The sequence below is a fragment of the Sciurus carolinensis genome, chromosome 11 (assembly GCF_902686445.1).
Source record: "Sciurus carolinensis chromosome 11, mSciCar1.2, whole genome shotgun sequence".
Classification (NCBI taxonomy): domain Eukaryota; kingdom Metazoa; phylum Chordata; class Mammalia; order Rodentia; family Sciuridae; genus Sciurus; species Sciurus carolinensis.
In genome coordinates, this window is record NC_062223.1 from 134,036,912 (window position 1) to 134,058,480 (window position 21,569).

The window sequence follows — 21,569 nt, forward strand, 5'->3', positions numbered from 1 at the left end:
CAGAGCAAATTGGGCAAGTTCTTTTAACTTATCCTCATTCCAATTTGTCTCTCTTTCTCAGAGCTCAACAATGCCACCAGTTTGTTTGTTTTTACATATGATGTTGTCTAAATACACTTGTACAATTATTTTCATGCTAGTAGAATTATACCATAAATACTCTGTAAATATTTCTAAACCTACTTGATGTCATCTTCTTCCAGAGAATATTAACATCAACCTCCAGAGGTGACTAGTAATCACCTAACTCTGGTGACAAGGATTGAAAAGATTTGAAACCAGGCTTCCATCTAATGACTGAACTATTTCCTAGGGTGAAGCCCCTGAAATTTCAAACAAGGGAACATTATTTAATTAGAATAAATCGTGTCCACTTTTTGTCTCCCTAAACTTGTGAGGGTAGGAAAGCTACCACTCAGCTTCTCAGATGTTCTTTCTGAATGGGAAGATGCTGCTTGCAGAAAAAACTGAGTGGATGCCTCCTCATCTCTTTGTTTTCTTCTCCCAAATCTTTGTTTTGCAATTTTTTTGCTGAATGGCAAACAGATTGAAAAAGTTTTATAACTTTAGTAGCTGTTGTTAGTAGTAGTGTTCATCTTTTTTACCTCATAGTTGGATTTTGAAGCAAAGAACCTGGACAGGAACAACAGTATCACCACAGTAAAAGGTTGGTTCCGTTTGTTTTCCTCTCTTGTCCCTAGACATCAGATTAGAAATTCTAGGACACATTTTATTCTATACCCACTTTCACTTTCAGTGCCATAGACATTGTTGTCTTGCTTTCACTACTTAAATGCCTTAGTTATCACTTGCCAGTGTAAATCTTTCCTACATATCAAGCCCCTATCCTTCCAGAGCTGGAATTATGGATTCGTGTTCAACAGTGGATGCAACCTTGGGTGGTATTAAAATGTTGGGCCTGAGGAAATGCTTTCCCATCCTGATTTCTGGCTTCATGCAGAGGACAATGAGGTGAGTCCACCCAAGCCCTGACTTGAGGTCTCATAAACTTTCAGATTATTTTATTCATCCTCAGAATACAAAAATACTAACACATTTCTTGGCCCTTGAGGATTGTTCAAGTTCATCTCTAAGTAGTTTTCCAGGAAGTTCGTTACTTTACTGCTAACAATTCCACAGTATTGCCTGCAATAGGAAAAATGTTAGGATAACTTTAAAAGTCAATAGGGAAATTGTTATGTACTTTATAGAATAGCCACATGTTACCCATTTTGAAGCTATAGTTTTCAAAATTTTTAATGACATTTTATCAAGAACAATGCTTAATCCTTAGCAGGTTCTTATTCTTTGATCAAATGTGCCCATAGGCAGATATGATTATGACAAAAACAAATAAATTTCTACTTCCTTATACTCATTGAGGAGGAACAGAAGTCTAGGAAAGAGTGAGGATGATACTTTTCCCATGTAAGACAGAGTATTGCTTTTGATGATGGGCAAATGCATGGTCTCCATGTGTGTGCACATGTGTATGTTTAGGAGGAGATGAATAGGGAGAGGGCAATGATCAATACTAACTTGAAGCTGTGTGTCTCCAGGGTAACTTGTTGAGTCACATCCAACTGGAGATGGAACAGAAATTTGTTGTTTGGCTCAGATACTTCTGACAGCAAATGTAAAACAAAGTCCTCTGTGTCTTATTCCTCCTTGGTTATGCAGCAGAATTAAGACTTTTACAAGTATTACTGAGATTAGCCTCATGTTCATGAGTAGCTTGAACAAATATCAAATGGCACCATTGGAAACCAATCACATTCTTAAACACAAAACTTAGCATTTGGCCTAAGTTCAAACCATTTTCTTATTTAAAATCTTCACATCATATTAAACATAATCAAATGTTTGTTTATTTGATTTTAATGTGAAATGACACTACTGTGGTTCCACAATATTGATTTTCTTTTATTTTAAAGAGAGAAATGATGTGTGTAATCAAAATGTACTGGTAACCATTAATTAATCCAAGATACTAATTCTTTAGTTACAAAATTACTTGCAAAAATATCATTGGTGAGGCATGATGGGGGAGAAGGATAGAAACAATTCATAATAACTGGAATTCCATGAGTGAGTATTCTAAATCATATGGGGCTATTTTTTAAAATTTATCCTTCATGGTCAGATTTTTTTCCCCTCCAAAATTTAGTTTTTTCTTTGACTTTTTTCTCTCAAAGTATAGTAGTATGAAATATAAACAAGCTCTTATAAGTATATAATTAAAATATTATGTAGTTCTCTACATACTGAAAAATTCTATGAAATCTGGGATAATTCGATAATATACAAAATATCAGGATACAAAAAGAACTAAAACTAGCTTCTATAGTTACACATAAGATTCAAATATTCAGTGTAAAGAACAGCATTTAATCATACTGACTTCTACATCTGCATGTTATATACTTATGACACTTTTGCTATAAATTCATGTTTCTGTCTTACTGTTTCAAGCCAGATTCAAAACTTCAAAAAGAGTAATTGAAACAAAATAGATAATCAGAAAGATTATTTCTTTTCTGCCTCTCTAATCTCAATGACTACGAAGACAATTTTTGCTATGACTTCAAACACTGGATTTTGATAACAAATACTAGGTCCATTTTTTATAATCTCTCAGTGTGGCAGAATCAAGCATCAATACTCCAAAGTACCATATAAATTCTTACCAAATCAGCTAGAGTAACCATATTCACATCAGGCAATAGACTTAAGACAGAAAGTATTATTATGTATAGAGGTGTCATAGTTCATTTTCTGTCACTATTATAATAAAATACCTGAGACCAAGCACTTCATTAAGTTTGTTTGTTTCATTAAATAGGTTTGTTTGTTTGTTTTGTATCTCACATTTCTGGAGATTCATGCACATGACAACAGAATCTATGTCACAATACAGCTGGTGGCATTATGGTGGAAGTGCAGGTAAGAGGGAGAGATCAGATATTGAGACCAAAAACAATAGTGGTATGGGAGCCATGCTCATTCTTTTTAAAATGACTTACTCTCAGGAATACTAACCAGTGTCCTGTGAGGACTATGTTAATTCCTTCTTTTTGTTTGTTTGTTTGTTTGTTTATTGATTGGTACCAGGAATTGAACCTAGGAGCATTTAATCACTGAGCCACATCCCCAGCCCTATTTTGTATTTTATTTAGAGACAGGGTCTCATGGAATTTCTTAGGGCCTCACTAAGTTGTTGCAGCTGGCTTTGAACTTGTGATCCTCCTGCTTCACACCCCTGAGTTGCTGGGATTACAGGTGTGCACATCTGTGCCCAGCTATATTAATTCCTTCTAAAGCCAACACCTACAGTGACCTAGTAACCTCTAATTGGGCTCCACCTCTTAAAGATTTCACCACCTCAACTTTACCACACCAAGGACCAAGCTTTCAGGGCATGCAGCTCATATCCAAACTATAGGAAGAGGAATTACTAATAATAATGAAAATTCATGAGAAAAATACAAGAATTTTAGGCATGAATGTTCCTAAAAAATTATGCTTAAAATATATAATGCAAATATTTGCATAACCATATGTATAAAGAAACAAATAGAAATACTTTGTGCTTGAGAAAAGTTTGTTCTATTTTCAAATATGGAGATATGATTCATATACTATAAAATATATGAATACATATACATTTGTGAATTGTAAACTTTTAAAGCTTGTTATTTGGTAGTTTTTAATACAGTACATTCACAAAGTTCTACAACCATCATTACTATCCAATTCCAAAACATTTTTATCACTCCAAAAGAAACCCATAACTCTAGCAATCACTTTTCATCTCTTCTTTCCCCTAAGCCCTGGCAACCACTAGTCTACTTACTATCTCAATGGAGTTGCTCTTCTAAACACTTTGTGTGCACGAAATCATGTGAAATATGGCTCTTTGTATCTGGCTTCTTTTGCTTAGAATAATGTTTTCAAGGTTTATCAGCGTTGTAGCATGCATCAGCACTTCATTCCTTTTTTTAGCTGAATAATGTTCTATTGTATGGATATACATTCTGTTTATGTATTCATTGTTTGATGGATATTTCAGCTGTTTTTACTTTCTGATTATTAAGAATAATGCTACCATGAACATTCAATGCACAAGTTTTTGTGTGGACATGTTTTTAAAAAATTTTTTTCAATTAATCTATTTACATTTATTAACAATGCAAAAACAAAGTGGAACACAAGTTATTGTATTCCTAACTGGCCAAAGGAAAATAAAATGTTACATCTCCTTAAAAATCAAGACCAACTCTTGTATTTCTTACAGTATTTCTTAACATCTTACACATATGGATATCTGAGTTGAATTTCTCATATTTTCAATTCTATTGAGTATTTACCTGGAAGAGAAATTGCTGGGCCATATGGCAACACTATGTTTAACTTCTGAGGAACCATCACACTATTTCCAAAGTGGCTATATCACTTTCTATTCCTACCAACAAGGCCATGAGCGTTCCATTCCTACATTCTCATTAGCACTTCTTTTTAATATTTCTCTCTCTGTATATATCTGTTTCTCAGCACTGTGAATCAAATCCAGGGCCTTATTACCACTGAGCTACATCTGCACCCTAACCTCTGTTTTTTATTATAGCCATCTTAGTGAATGTGAAATGTTATCTCTAGGAGGTTTTGATTTGTATTCTCCTGAAAATATGTTCTCTTGAACATTGAATCTAAAAATATAGTAATGCAGTAATGTAATTGGATTTTAGGATACCAAAAATCATCCTAAGATTTCATGTGCATGTCAACTTTCATTTCCACAAAAGAGTGGTAGTGACTTTCATCAGGATTCATGGAAGGGTAGCTTTTTATCTCAATGTGTTTTCTTCTCCAGAAGGTTCAAGCAAATAAACCATTAGTAGCTTCTTAGACCTTAATGTTATTATTATCTGCAAAGTATGGTATTAATACTTTCTTTTTCTGAGGCTTTTTAAAAAATGTATTAGTCATCATTCAATATTTAAGAACATTTTAGAAAAATCTGAAAGGACAGGAGAGTTCAAAAATATAGGTCACAGGTTTTTTGTTGTTTTGTTTTTTGTTTGTTGTTTGTTTTTAAGTGCAAGTGCTTACCTTATGCTGTGTTGAAATTACTTTCAAACACAGAACCAAAGATACCAAGTAAAACATTCTACATTTGTAATTCCTATACCACTTTATGACTTTAGCCATATTTACTCTTCACCAATGCAAATTAAATGGTACCTTTATTTTCTAAGTTATTGTTTTATAAATATTTCTTAATTATCTGTATTCGACCAAAAAAATCAAGGCAACAAAATAATGCAGAAGAAGCATAGTTACATTCATCATTAACCTGCCATACCATCAATTTTTAAGGTAACTTTTTTCTTTCTGCATGTTCATATATCTGATATAAAAGTTCATATACCTGATATTGACCCACTGATAAGCCCAAAGGAAAAACAGTTTTAGCAATGTGTCTTGTAGACGAAACTTTGCACTGGATTTCATAGCTTTGGAAGATTTTTTAAATTCTTCAACTGCATCCCCCCCCCCAAAAAAAAAGAAAGAAAAGGAAAGAAAAAAAATACCAAAAATGGGATATAGTGATTATGATTACTTGGTTAAACTTATTTTTATTTAGTCTTCACAGACTCAAAGTTACATTGTCTTCTCAAAGAGTTATTATGTCTGTCCTTTGACATTTGATTCCAGAGAATACAGCATGTTTAATTTCTGTCTAATGATTTCATCTTTTCTTCATATATTGTCTATTATTTATTCTATCTGGATAATGGTTTATCAAAGATGTAGCTGCACATAGTTTTGATTTTTATCCATATGAAATGTTGTGGTGGCAAAAAATAATTCTTGGAAGACTCATAGCTTGAGTGAAATTAAATGACAAAAAATTACATTCAGTTTTATAAAAACATGTTTACTATTATGAACGGTAGGAGACAGTTTTCCATCACTACAATGAAATACGTGAGGTAATTAACTCAATGAAGAGAAAGGTTTATTTGGTTCACAATTTTGAGGATTCAAAGTCCAAATAGCCTAGCATATGCTCAGCAGCCCCCTTTGGCTGCATCATCTCACGCCACAGATGCCAATGGTTGGGTGTGTGCTGGGAGCAAACAAATGATTACATCTCAAACCTAAGCAGAGAGAGCTCCGCTCTTTTGAGAACTACCCTTGGAGAACATGTCCCCACAGACCAATGACCCTCCCCAGGGGTTCCCACCTCTCTACCTCTCTCTCTCTCTTTTTTTTTTTTTTTTTTTTTGGTACCAGGGTTTGAACCTCAGGGGCACTCAACCACTGAGCCACATCCCCAGTCCTTTTTTGTATTTTTTAATTTAGAGACAGCGTCTCACTGAGTTGTTTAGCGCCTCACTGTTGCTGAGGGTTGCTTTTGGAACTAAAGATTCTCCTGCCTCCGTCTGTAGAGCCACTGGGATTATAAACGGGTGCCACTGCAATGGGCCTCGCCTCTTAAAGGTCCAATAACATCTCTTAATAGTTTCACCCTGGGGAGCAAGTCTTTAACATATGGACTTTGGGGACATTACCTATTCAAACAATAGCAAATAGTATACATCAAATAATTCTAAAATAATAAAATATCTGACATAACACAATCTTTAATTAGTATTTATATTTTAAAATTTATGTATTATACAATATATAATTTCTACATACTTTTATACTTTCGTGTTTGTATGTGTGTATGTGTGTGTGGTACTGGGGATTGAACCCAGGACCTTGCGCATGGCAGGCAGTGGGTGCTATACCATTGAGCTACATACCCAATCCTTTTGATTTTTTATTTTGATACAAAATCTTGGCAACTTGCCCATGCTGGCTTCCAACTTGCAATCCGCCCCTGCCTTAGTCTTCTGAGTAGCTAGGATTATAGGCATGCACTACCATACCCAGCCTACAATATACATTCTATAGTTTTGACATTAAATATTTTATATGCATTGTTTTGTTCAAAGAGGATATAGAAATCTTCCTGAAGTTATAAAACTATCATAATCTCCTAATAATCATATAAGCTGTCAATCTATTTCTCTATGTGTTTAAGTATTTGGAAGTTTTTAATAATAGTTTTGGAAATTGCATTAACAGTTTTCATAATGATCATTAATCATCATAGTCTGCCAATAAAATTAGCATATTTTGCCAGGCATGGTGCCTGCAATCTCAGCAGCTCAGGAGACTGTGGCAGGAGGATCGAAAGTTCAAAGTCAGCCTCAGCAAAGGTGGGGCACTAAGCAACTCAGTGAGACCTGTCTCTAAATCAAATACAAAATAGGACTGGGGATGTGGCTCAGTGGTTGAGTGCCTCTGAGTTCAATCCTCAGTACTCCACCAAAAAAAATTAGCATGCTTTATTTATAATCACATCCCGAATTCATGCCCGTTTGAAAGTGAATATACAGATATTAAAAACAAATTCCAATGATGTGTGCTTTTCATTTCTGAATTACTCTTATCATTCAAAATGCAGTAATGCCCTAAATGATCCCAAGTGCTTCCCCTAAAGCTTTTTGCTTTACTTATCACCAGGTTGCCTCCATTTCTCCTTAAGATAATCTAGAAGTTCTCCACAGTCTCTCCTACCTCACTTATTTTCACTCTACTAATCAAGATCACTATCAGCATTCTAGCATGGTATAGTTCCTCCCATATAAACAAAAATGAAAATAGAACACTGTTCTTGGCTCAGTTTCCTCTTCCACCCCCACCTACCATCCCACATCTTTGTTTCCTTTTTGAGGCACAGATCCTTGAATGAATAATCTATATTTGTCATTTTAGTTTCCTTTTCACCCTTTGTTTCTAAACCCATTCCACTCTGCTTCCCTAACTCCATAACCCCTATTCCACCAAAACTATCAATGTCCAATTCACTAATATCTGCTACTGCTATATACTACATCCATTGGTCCATTCTCATTCTTTGTTTAACTTGGCTCTCCAGTGGAATTAACTGTCGAATGCTGTTTCTTCCTTCCTGTAACTTTCTCTCTTGATGTTCAGGTTATCCCAATTTCTGAGTGTTCTCTCTCTCTCACTGCTGTTTCATCCAGCCCATTCACCAGTCCCTCCTCTTTAATCACTAGGTGTGCCAGGGCTTGATGCTCATCTCTATCACACTGAGTTCATGGGCGATCTCATTCAGTGTATTGCCTTATGTACCAAATCTCTGAGAGGTCCTAAATTGATATCTCCATCCTAGACTCTTTTCTGATCATCAGGCTTATTGTATTTGATAGCCTATGTGATAGCCCCACTTGAATGTCCCATACCCATCTTAAATTTAGCAAACCCATAAACCCAGTCCTGACACTCCCATACAAACCCTTTTCCCTCACAGCCTTCCCCACTTCGATTAATGACAACTCCAGTTGTCATTTTGGTTTTTAAGGCCCAACATTGTATAGTCACTTTTGAGACCTCTATTTCTCTCACCCCACAAACAATGCATGAATTATAACAATCCTCTTATCTCTGCTTTCCAAATATTTCCAGGAATGTAACACTTCACACTACCTCACCACCTCCTCTTTGAGTCAGCATCACTTCTCACATGGTGCTATAATCTGTATTTTTAACGTCCTCCAAGGGCCCATGTGTTTAAAGTCTTGGTCCTCAGGATGGTTCTATTGGGAGGTGGTGCAACTTTCCAATACTTGGGTCTTAGTAGGAAGTTTTTAAGTCATCGGAAGCATACCTTCAAAGGGGATTGAGGGATAGTGGCCCTTCCTCATTCTGTTTTACTTTCTGGCCATGAGATGAATGGTTTTGTCCTGTCACACATTCCCTGCCATGAATGTTTCTTCTCCATAGACTCAAAGAAACTGTCATGGTCTGGTACTTTCAAAATTGTGAGCCAAAATAAATTTTTTGTCTTATAAGTTGATTATCTAAGGTATTTGGTTATTATATCAGGAAACTGACTAACATACATGGATTACTGCAATTGTCTCCTAAGTGATCTTTTTTCCACTCTCTCCCACTCCTGGAAATTCTTAATACAGCAGTTGCAGTGATCCTTCTAAGTCATACCTATATCATATCCAAAGCCTGCAATGACTCCCATTTCATTCAGAGTCAAAGCCCTACTCCTAAAAGTCCCGCATGACCAGGCCCCGATATTTCTCTGATCTCATCTCCTCCCTCCTGGCCATCACCCTTCTCCTCCCACACTGACCTCCTTGTGTTTTCTGGAACAACTGTTCATGTTCCTTTGTACTGACTGTTCTCTCTGCTTGGGTAGTCTCTCTTCCAAGTGACAACAGCTAAATGTCACCACTTTCAGATCTTTGCTGAGTTGGCATTTTCCCTGGGAGACTTCTTTGTGCCCCTCCTACCACACTCCCAATCTTCCTTTCCTTATCTACTTTTCATTTTTGCTATGGAGTTTATTACCATTGAATGTAGTCTACAGTGTATTTATTCATATTTTTAATTTTTGTTGTTTTTCTTCTCTGACTAGAATAAGTTTCAAAGGGAAGGGATCTTTGCTTGTTTTGTTTACCAATATATCTCAAGCACCTATGGTAGTGTTTGGTACATTATACAAGGTCATTTCTTAATCAGTAAGATGGTGTTGAACTGGATCTTTGATTATATGGTCATTCAAAGACTGAGTTTACAAAGTGTTACTTTTGGACTACTGAAAGTAGTTCAGACCATCCATACAGAATGTATACTGGTCCCTTCCATTCCCACTAAGACATATTTTGGACTTTGAAGCTTTGTCTACCTCTGTTAACTTAGATCTTTCCTCCCTTTTCCTTTTCCAAGACCAAAATCTGAATCCTGGGATTTTCTACTTCCTTTTTGAAATGGTCTTCATTTATTCACAGAAAATTCCCCCATATTCTTAATTTCTTTGCTCAAGACCCCTCACAATTTGATCTCATAACTGGACTTTGCTCCCCTGAGCAAAGGAGTTAATAGGAAGGGTGGGAAAAATTGACCAGAGGTATCTGTTATAGGACAAGGGTGTTACATCTTGGTCAAGGGCCCAAATGACTGTGCTATTAAACAAACCAAATTTTGTGTCTTATCTTTATGTCTGTAAGAGAGACTTTGTCAAGTGTTTTCCTTAAGTTTAGATATACTATATTTAAATCATTATCACAGTATTCTAAAAAGGCAATTATGTGAATGAATGAATAACCGATCTATATATGTGTTACCTACCAAATATCTAAAATAAAACAGTAAATGAAATTAGTTTAATATGTTTTTTTCTCTTTTGTGACTCCATGCTACTATCCTGTGTTACCACAACTTCTATTATCCTGTGTGCTGCTCTGTGTATATTTATATTTCCCATTGATTATGTGGAACGTGGGGATTCTCAATGAGGGTGCTGTGCTCCCTGGGTCTGGTCTGTTGGAGCAATGAATTAGAGAAGTGAACTGAGAATACCAATAGGACTTCATTTTTTTTTAAGTATTTCTTTTATTTTCTTAATACTTGACACAAGAAAGATAGCTTGAGAAGATTATGATTTCTGTATATTGAGGATTCATTACAACCCAAGCACCTTACCAGACCTCTTGTTCATATCACTCTCATGCCAATCGATTGTTACTGTAGACTATATTCCTAGAGAACTAAATTTAACTATTTTCATTGTCAACTTTGAGCCAAGATCATTAGACATTTTGGAAAGGGGAAACTAAAGCAGTAACATACTAATATTTTATAAAACAAAAGTCTTGGTCCCTCAGCAAAACAGCAAAACACTTCTTAGGTTAGTGCTATTTTTGTAGCATTCTGTGTTATAATTAAATTAGGTAAAATTGTTCTTAAACTGTGTGTAGGGTGTGTCTGTAGTTCTGGACTTGGGAATTTCTACAGGGCTAAGGGGTGATTTTTTTAAAGCAATGAGTTGTATACTTTTGTTTGTTTGTTTGTTTGTTCCTCACAAAAATCAAATCCAGAGGAACAGGGGTGGGTTAAGAAGTCCAGGCTTATTTATTTATTTATTTTTTGACATTGCTGGTATCAAACCCAGAGTCTTGCACAAGTGTTCTACCCCTGAGCTGCACCCCTAGCCTGAGTTCAAGGTTTCTATAGCTCATGGTAAGAATATTTTACTAATATCTAGAAAAATTAGAGATGATGGTATTGTTTAAACAACTTGAGAATATCCCAATGTTTAATAGGTTCTGCTACTGCTCAGTAACATGAGGGAATGAATGTGGGGTGGGCATCTTTGGGAAGGTTTTCTGTAGGTAAAAGGGGATAATCTTGGACATTTTTTCCATGTGCTATTATCCCCATTAAACCAGAATGTTTTTATTATAGTCTTAACAACCATCAAAAATCATATACCTTAAAAATGGAGAAAAGGCATTGATTTTAGAGTGTGTTTAGGGTATCTCCTGTCCTCCTCACATGCTTGTAGGGATGTTCCTGACCCTGTTGTCATAACTGTGGTATTCAAAGCCCAATCTATCTTCTCTAGTTCTGGCAGCTCCCCCACCTTGTTTATTGGTTTGTTTTTGCCTTTCCTCTTTTTAACTTTTGTTACTAGACTAAAATATTTGCTCAATGTTCAAATACAACCTTTCACACCAAACTGTGTCTTTGTAATAAAAACTGAACTGTCATTTTGTTCTCAGATTTACAAGTTAAAATATGTAATATGTATAGGAAATGAATTTGAAACACCCAACAGGGGAAGATATTTTAGAATCCTTGATGCACTGAAAAATCATTTTCCTCCCTAGAATTTCCTCCAGTAAAATCTGAATTTTGTTTATGGAAGCCTTGGTTTGTGATTGTTAGAAAGCACAAATTTCACCCAAATATTACATAATGTCCATTGGAACATGATTTTGTGCCACGATAGTTATAATTGTCCTTTCCTAAAACGTAAGCGTCTTAAAAAATTAAAAATTAAAAAAAGTTTTAAAAAATATTTTAAATTTAAAATAATAATAATAATAAAAGAAGTGCTGGGAGTTAGGTAAGAATCAACCCATGGAAACGAAAGATAGAATATTTTTTCTCTCTCGTCACCTCACAGTTATTCCAACATGAACCATACTAAACCATAAAATATGTATTAAAAACATTCTACAATGTCCTGACTTTTCACATAATGAATTATTACTTAAACATTTTTTGTTTTTCTTCCAAGTTTGAATTGTTGGTTGTCCCTGCTTGGCAGGAACCTTTAATACATGCTTTCTAGGGCTGGGGAGATAGCTCAGTCGGTAGAGTACTTGCCTTGCAAGTACAAGGCCATGAGTTTGATACCTGGCACACACAAAAACAAAACATGCTTTCTAGTGTAGCGCTGGGGAGGGACTTTATTCCAGTGTCCAAAGATATTCAAGAACCCGACTACACTTGCCCGATACTTCTGCTCCTGCATTTCACGTGCAGGCAAAGACTTTTTGAAACTGCCTGTGGCACGGTGGGAGACCAGAGGTTGTCACCTGAACCTTTCTGTAGCAGGGGACATCCTGGGTCCCGCCTCCACTCCCTCCGTAGCCCCGCCTCTGCTCATGCGTGCCTGGTCGCACGGGGCGGGGCCGCGGACTGCAGCCAACCGGCAGCAATGGGCCCAGCCGGCTGCGGCTCGGTTGCCGAGGCTACCAGGGCGTGGCTCCTCCCTCAGTCCAAGGCTCCCGCGCGCCGCAGGGTGCTGGCTGAGTGGGACCTGCTCGGGGCTTGCATCATGAGAGCAAAGACCACGTGGATCCTCCGGCGGAAGCCGGGCCGCACACTGGGATTCCTGGTACTGGTCATCTTGAGCTTCCTGGTGCTCCGCAGGTGAGAGAGAGTCCCGCCCAGCACCTGCGGAACTGCATTCATCCCAGCCCTACACACCTCGGGTTCTCGCCTCCTGCAAAGCGCGAATCCCGATTTCCCATGGAAGCGTGCCTTGACTCCTGTTTCTTGGAGCTCAGTATCCTGGAGTCCCTCTGCGCCTCTAGGCGCTCCGATTCTGCCTGAAGATTCAGGCCTCTGGGCAACACCAGGCGCTGCCCTCTTAGTCCCCAGGCGCCTGTGCATTGAGCTTCTCATCCCCTCACAAATTTGCGGGGTTCTGCTCCGCGTGGTCGTTCCCAGCACTCAGGGAAGGTCAGCAGAACTACTCTACATATCTCTCAGATGTTCTGCACCACTGCTCAACCCAAACCCCTTCAACTCTTCCCCCAGTTCCCCACATTTCCATTTAAGCCTGCTGGGAGTCTCCTCTGTTCCCAGAGGCTAGCGCCACAATGCCAACAGCAGTAGCAAGATTTAGCTCACTCAGCACAGTCATAAGGACGTTTCCCACTGTGCCTCCTAGATCCTCGGATCATATCTACAAGTGACTCTCCCACTTTCCTTCATTCACCAGCTAACTCCCCCTCCCTTCCCATTTAGAAAGTGTTTATGGCTTGGACTCACTGATAGAATCATTCACCCAGCACCTGTGTAAAATTTTTCTGCGTTCTCTACCCCCAAATTTTTCTAAACTGTATTTGCTAATGGGCTTGGCCATCTTTCAGGTCTTGCCTGCTACTTTCCATATTCAAAACCCTCCGTGTGCCATGGTTTGGCACTGGAGGTTGGTGAATTGTTTCTGAGATGAGGGATATCATAATGATGTTTGAAATAAGAAAATAGCTGTACGCGGGTGCGGAGAACACTCACAAGGCATTTCATTTCACCATTTGTTCCCAAGACTTTTCCCATGTTGGCCATGATCACTCAGTCATCCTCTTTGAAGATTGGCCCTGGCTTTTGAAGGATGTTCAGCTTTCCTGCAGGTGCTGAGGCTGATGCAACCCCCAGAGGAATTGCTCAGAGCAGTGGCAACAAGAGTGTCTTATATACAACATGTGTCAAGGATCCTGGGCTCCAGAGAGAATGGGTTAGCTGTGTGCATATAGCCTGTTGTTGATCAGGAGTACAGTAGTCTTTGCATCAGATCCAAGTAGGGAGAGCACTAATAGCCTCCAGGAAAGGGTATAAGGAGACTGGGCATATATTGTATCCTGGATAGAGAGGTGTCAGGCAGCTGACTGGACTGTGAGGAAGCCTGACCTCACAGGTGTGTTAACCATGTTCCCACCCACATGGGGTGGTGAAAGAGGAAGTCAGGCTGGGGCCTACAGAGTGGCCTCGGAATGGCAATAGAGAATAAATAGCTATGACTCAAGCCTGGGGAATAGTTTGAGATGCTTAGGAAACATGTTGTTTCTGCTACCCCCTCTTACTTAGTAGGTAAGACAGGCCAGAGAAGCTCTGAACTGTGTTCAAGACCATCTCTTAGGATCCTTTAGAATACTCAACTTGTTTATCTCTTTGATTGTCTCACCCTCCTAGACACTTCCTGCCCAATTCCTTTTGTCTGACTTGGGCTGGATATCAGTGATTGTGAATTACTTTCCTAGCCCTGGAGGCTGGAGGAGAATAGACTCTTTGTCTCTGTCTCTTCCTGCCTTATCCCAGCTTTGACTGGGTCATTAAATAGTGGGAGGTGGGGGCCTCTCCCAGCTGTTAATGGGGAATGTTGGTGTGGCCAGTGGAATATAGGTCACATGGAAACTGACTTCTTGGTTCTCAGCATTGTGGAGCCCAGCTGTCAGGATACTCCCTTTTCCTGGACCCCAGAAGGCAGGTATGTGGATGGCAGTGGTGATAATGGCAACAGAAAAGAGTTTAATGGCAGTATTTCTTTTTTTTTTTTTTTTTAATCCCCCCAGACTTTTCCTTGGTTTGGTTCTTGGTTAATCATAGTTTTTTGATTACATGATACCTAAGAAATAGGAGGACTGTATTGACTTGAGGAGGATTTAAATCTTAGGTTTGTTTTTTTTTTTAGCTTGAACAATGGTCATTCTTAAAAACTATCTTTATTGAAGTATAATTGTCATGCAACAAGGTGGATGTAGTTAGCATATAAAGTTTGATAAACTTTAATATATATGTATATATCTCCATCTCTATATGTATGTGAGTATATATATATGTGCATATATATAAATAAATATATTATGGAGATATGTATGTTCACCCATTTGGGAAAATACCATAACAATTGAGAAAGTAAAAATATCCTTCACCCCTCAAAATGTCCTAGTACCCCTTTGTTATCCTTCCTTCCCACAATTTCCTTCTCCCCAGCCCTAAGCACCATATATTAGTTTGCATTTTCTAGAGTTTTATAGAAATGTAATGTAAAATGCATACCCTTTTGTTGCCTGGTTCTTTTTACTTAGCTTATTATCTTGAGATCTATGATGCTGTATCACTGTGAACCAGGCCTTTGAGCCAATTGCCTTTCTCTTTCCTCCATTCTTTCTGTGAACATAAGAATGCCTACTTGATATGGTCAAGGTATGGTTCCCACTAAGATTGTTTTTTCCTTAATATAAAAGCATTACTGAACAATAACAATAATTACAATTACTGAACAATAATTCAGTCAACTCTGTATATCTCATACCTTTTAGCTAGCAAAGATTCAGAGAAAGGAAAGCCTCCAGTAGGTAGCCAGCACTGGGCTCCTGAAAGATGTTGATTTCTCCTCTCATCCCTGTCATTCACTGTTCCTGCACTGCCATTATTTGGATTCTGGACATCAAGCATTTCCTGTAAAAAAGAAAAGGGGTGAGGGAAGCTCATTCAACTCCTTCCCCTTGGTAAAGGTGTATAACTTAGTTATGCAGGTCACTTTCTTTGATCCAAATGATAGCCTGTCTCCAAAGGTATGTGAATAGATTGTGTCTCTTCCTGTGCTTCCGTGAGGTCATTGATTTTATGAGCTTTGCCTAGTCTAGGACTCAACTCTGCTGGAGGCCTGACTCAGAGTCCCTGGACTATTCAAACCTTTGAATTCTGTCCCTTTCATCCCTAGAGGTAAAGTTTTCAGCATTTGGGAAGTGTCTTTCTCAGCAGGTAATCACCTGTTTGACACAGGAGGTGAAGCAAAGCTACCTGTGCAGTGTCTCATAGTGCAGGAGAGGTGGGATATTTGAGTCACCTTGTGCTGGCAAGATGGCATCAGGATTCTTGCAGGACCATGCTAGCTAATGACTGAAGGAGACCAGAGTTTTCTTGGAGCATTGACATCATCAGTGATTTTGTGATTTAGGAGTTGGGGATATCTAGAAAAGAGGGGGCAAAGAGCTAGGCATCAGAAATATCAAGAAGCAGAATTATCTAAATACTGAAAGGTTCTCCCCATCAGGAAGGAGCAAATGAAATAATGCATCATGTCACCTCAAATGCTCCCCTAGAGAAGAATTCAGGAGATTCTGGAGCTTGATGACAAAGAGTTTTCAAAACATCTAGTACCTGAAAAGGATCCTGGAGCCTGGTTGCTCCCTCCCACCCTTCTAACCTGCCATCTCCAGCAAAAGCAGTGTTCTTTTGTTGTGGGGATATTTACTGCTTCCTCTCTACTCAGTTTTAACTTCTCTTAAATCAATTTTTCTGAATATTAAAGACCATTTTTAAAAACAGTGCTCCTGTATGGGACTTCTTCTGGGATGAAAGGGGATGGGTTGTGTTTAGAGACTTATGGTAAGGAAGCAAATATTTTTTGACTGGTGTTTGTTCATTGGATACTGTTGGTGTATACTCACTCTTCTGTACTCTGACACTTAATAGAATTTTTTACTTCTAGTAACAAATTGTGTTTATCTTAAAATTTCTATTTATGGGTAGATAATAAATAAATATGGTGACTATTCAGAGGATGAAGGGGACTCATGAAAGGAAGCTCCCATTCTTGTCCCTTAGGGACCCTTTCCTTATCCTCCCACCAGAGACTATTTCTGAAAATGTTTTCTCTTGGAGGTATTGTATGCATATATAAGAAGGTATCTATCTATCTATCTATCTATCTATCTATCTATCTATACTTCAATTTGTTCACTGGACACATAATTTATTTAAATAGTTCTTTATTGATGAATATTGATTGTAATATTTTATTATTTATTAATATTGTTTGTAATATTTTGGCTACTAAAGTAAACCAAGTTGCAATGACTATCTGTTCAATACATTTCTACAAGTAGAACTGTTGACCAAAACATTCATTTTAAATCTTCATAGTCATTTACAAAATAGTACATGTCATTTCTCTTGGATTAGTGTAAAGGAGATGCTAAGCTCAACTCCACAGCCTAAGGGAGGAAATTCTGTTTAATGTATGTGTGGAAGACAATGTGGATTCCTTGGGTCTTACAAGAACTAACCCATCTTTTATGTATCTTTTTCAGTAAGTACCATGTGATAGTTTTAAAAAAAACATTTAACACATTTGTGTTGTTTCCTATTTCATGAGGTCATTGCATTTAGATTCTTAGTCCAACTCTAGCTGCTCAGAACTTTTCTCTGCTGTGTCTAATTGTATGGATCCTGGCTCGTTCATGTCTGATCAGACTCTGCATACTGAACAGATGCCTAAAGGAGATGACCATGATTCAAGTGAGGCCTCTCAATCCCAATAAGTGAGGCTTATTATTAACAGTAGAGTCCTTTTGAGTTTTCTAATAGAATTTTCACTTCTCTCTAGGCTGAGATAATTTACCTATATATATATATATATATTTTTTTTTTTTTTTTTTTTTTTTTTTGGTGGTGCTGGGGATTGAACTCAGGGCCTTGTGCTTACAAGTGAAGCACTCTACCGACTGAGGTATCTCCCCAGCCCTAATTTACCTATTTTATTTTACCTATCTATGAAAAAAAATTCTCACAGCAAATGTACAGTGTCACATAACACTGGGGCAACTTGTTGCTGTTGTTATGTGGTAGGTTACTAATGGACATTTTTGTTATATTGGATCTCAAGGTTTTGGTTTAGCACATACTTCATTTTGAAAATCTTGCTCTCCAAACCACAGTATTATTTCTGGTCAGGTCAGTCACCTGGTGTGATTTGCAGGAGCCTGGGTATCAGCCAGTCCTGGCTCCCTGAACCTCATCAGGGAGAAGGGCAGAGGTAATGGGATTGCATTCATGCCTTGGGCCTTGTGTCCCTGCATAACACACATACTTGCTTTGGGTTTGGCATTGTCCAAGTCCTTTGGAGTATTTGATTCTTCTCCTAGCAAAACAAGAACCCAAAGTATTGGACTCAGATCACATCTAAGTTGGGCCAGGCACAGGGAGTGAATTCTATTTCCCTAGGGCTACAGTGTTTCATGCCCCAAGGATTGATTCAAGAGGCAGTATTTTGAGGTATAGGTGTTAAGGGCATGACCAGGCCAAAGGGTAAAAACTCCCTTCCTTACACCCTTGAACTTTACTGCTGAGGGCAGAGAGAACAGAGTTGATGTCTGTTGGGGACAAACGGACAGTTTAGAGGAGCAGGATGGCCAAGGAAAGTGGACCTCATGGGAGCCTATAACTGAAGCAGATTCTTGACAGTGATAAAGAGAAATTAAAAATTTTCATTGTAGACTCAAGTGAGGAAATTTCTACAGGTCATGATGTCTTTGGGGCAGTTTAACATACATACCATCTAAAATCACAATCTCTGGCTTGAATGAATGAAAAAGGGAGTGTTTTCTTAGTTAACATGTTAATATGATGCCCTGAACTCAGTGTCAGTTGAATTTGTTTCAGGAGGCCCAAGTAGGGGCCTGGAAATTGAACTTATAAGCCATTATCTCAGATAACCAAGTGCATACTTTTTATATCAAAATAACCAGAATAACCAGTAGTTGGGATCAGCAAAGATGTGTGTTCTGGGAATCAAAGGACTGTTATTGCAGACACCTTGCTGCAGGTGTCCAGCTTGGCCATGCCCTTGGCCAGCCTCAGACTGCTCATGCCCCTGATCTCTGCCTCAAGCCATCCAACTCTAGCTGCTCAGAACTTTTCTTTGCTGTGTCTAATTGTATGGATCCTGGCTCATTCAGGATCAGATTCTGCATACTGAACAGATGCCAAAAGGAGATGACCGCGATTCAAGTGAGGCCTCCAAGTCCTATCACTAGCCTGGGTACTGATCAAAGTTTACAGGATTTATGAGTGACTTGGGGATGTGCACCGCGATGACAAGAAGCATTTCAAGATTGTCTTCATTAGCATGCCTCATTCAAGGAGATTGTTCCAAGGAGTTGACTGGATCTGGCTATCTTCTTACTGCAGCCACCCTGCATGACCTGCTTTGAAACTTGAGAATCCATTCATGGTTGCATTCAAAGTGAAAGAGGTGGAAACCTGTCCACCTGTTTCTCTGCCCTTTTCTATTCAAACTCATTAACCCAGCACTTCTTCTCATTCCCAGGAACACCTTACCTGCTAGAGCCTGCCCTGTACCTTTTGTCCTCATGTCTCAATTCAATGATTCAGAATGAAGTATCTACTCTGCTTTCTCACCAGGAACAGTCTGATGAGAATTCTCCTTCCTAGGGTGTAGTAGAACTCAGTCGACTTCATGTGCTCTTCATGTCTCATGACTCCATCAAGAATCCTGACACACCAGGGACCTGCTTTAGACTATGAACATGGCCACCCCCTTTTATAGGTGGAAAAACAGAACATGACTGAGTGAAAACCCAAGGACAGATTGTAGGGTGGAAGCTGAAGCCTACTATCTGGTGTATGGTGTTTTCTAGGACTGAAAAGTGGCTTCCCTGAAATGAAGCCAAGATATTAAAGCAGCAGAAATCCCGGAAGAAAGTATCACTATAAGCTCCAGCTGCAAAGAATGCAAGTGCCTTTAGTTTTGTTACTGGCATCTAAACCAGGGAGCCTGCCTGGATTCCAGCTGGCCCAATTCACCTACCCACTCATAAGCAAATGATGTAAAAAGGAAACGTGAACTTAATGCAATCTAATTGAACTGGGGAGGAGCAGCTAGATTGTTTCTCTGTAGGTCTTACAGAGGGGTTACAATTTTTAGAAACAAAAGCCAGGCGACATACATACCTATATCTAGGTAAGCAGTGCTAGCAGGGAACATGTCAATTTTAGCTTCATTGGTGCCAGCCTAGTCAGGTGATAGTTGTTTAGTTTGCAATATCAGCACAAGGATGCTCTCTTTTTCAGTTTCTGCCAAGAAATTTTTATCATGAATTTCCAACTCACTAGGAAAAGCAATAGAAACAGGGCTTCCTCAGGATTTTGTTAGCTCCTTGGTAATAAGCCTAACTTTAAATTCACTCTGCTCTTTAAATCAGCCAGACATAACCACACGACTGATACTTCCTTTATTATCACAGAGTTAATTGCTTAGGAAATTATGGGGCTATTCTTAATATGATGATCATTAGTATTAATGATCATGATTAGTGTTAATAACCACTTGCATGGTGCTTTCTCGTTTGATACATGACACTGTGAATTGTATCATCCATTTTCTCATAGTGAATTCCTTTGAGAAACCCAACATTTATCATCCTCATTTTCTCACTGAATACATTTTTGTTTTTTAGAAAGGTGTTGAGTACATACTAGTTACCTATCAGAAAATTTCCAGGGAAAAAATAGTTGAATTCTCTGGAATTTGAAATTTGGTATCAGCTAGCTTTTTTTTTGCATGTGATGTTTATTTCCTACTTTTTGATAAGAACTTGAGAAGAAATATTTTTTTTAACAAAGTCTAGAATGGCAGAACATAAAGACAGTAGCAAGGAGAAGCTCTAGCTAGAGAGAAACTGTATATATATATATATATATATACATACACACATATATAATATATACATATATATTACACACACATATATAATATATACATATATATATAATATATACATATATATATATATTTCTCAAAGGAGAAAGTGTTAGATTGGTACTTTTCAAGCTTTAACTGTAGGATCTGGTTAAAATGCAGATTTTGATTCAGCAGTTCTCAGATAAAGCACAATTTTGGACTTTTCTAACAAGCTGCAGTTGAAGATACTCTGCTATCTACAGACCACACCTGGCTAAGTCAACTGATTGGTCATCCACAAGGTCATAGATTTAGGATGTTTGGTTTTGGCAGGGCCTATATTAAAAGTGTAAAGTTTGAAAAGAGCCCATCTCCAACCTTATTGACTTCTCTGCACTTAACAGGGTAGGGAGGGGAGGTTCTCAGGCCTGTAAACAAACTTTAGAATCAGTGATACTTTAGTGTGCTTTAGTTAAGAATTGACTAAAGAGAATAAGTTCTGGCCAGAGAATAAAGTTTGCTCCCTGCTGGAGTGATTGCTAAATTGTATCATCCTTATCTTTGAAAACAATGACATTGCAAGTGTAGGACCATTTTTCCTAACAGACCGTAGGAACCCTGCCCAGCAATATGTCAAGAACTGTATTGAAAAGAGAAAGCACACTAGTTACAATTTGCTTTCACCTAAAACTCACTTTTGTTTTCTGTCACCTACTTTTCTAAAATTCACAGCCACACATTTCTGGCTTCTCAGGTGCTCTGACCAGCTTTCTCTCCTGGTCTTTAGGAGTCTAGGTGGAGGAAAGGGGAAATTCTAAGAACTCTGGTGTCACTGGGAGTAATTGAAAGAACTCCTTTTGGCCAACCCCAGAGATACCAAGAGATGCTTTTCCATGGACTGTAACTGTCC

General features: G+C 38.2%; 1 protein-coding gene across 4 annotated transcripts in view; it reads left to right on the plus strand.

Moving 5' to 3' along the window:
- The first annotated feature begins 12,672 nt into the window (after positions 1-12,672).
- Positions 12,673-21,569, plus strand: part of LOC124958422 (beta-galactosidase-1-like protein 2) — a 43,520-nt gene continuing 34,623 nt past the window's right edge. For 2 of the 4 annotated variants that reach the window (XM_047516440.1, XM_047516442.1), the window contains exon 1: positions 12,673-12,816. In XM_047516440.1, coding sequence (XP_047372396.1) covers positions 12,722-12,816 — 95 coding nt within the window. In that variant the 5' untranslated portion in view covers positions 12,673-12,721. Of the gene's footprint in view, positions 12,817-14,593; positions 14,657-21,569 lie in introns of those variants that run through there. The other 2 variants (XM_047516439.1, XM_047516441.1) reach the window with 1 other exon arrangement.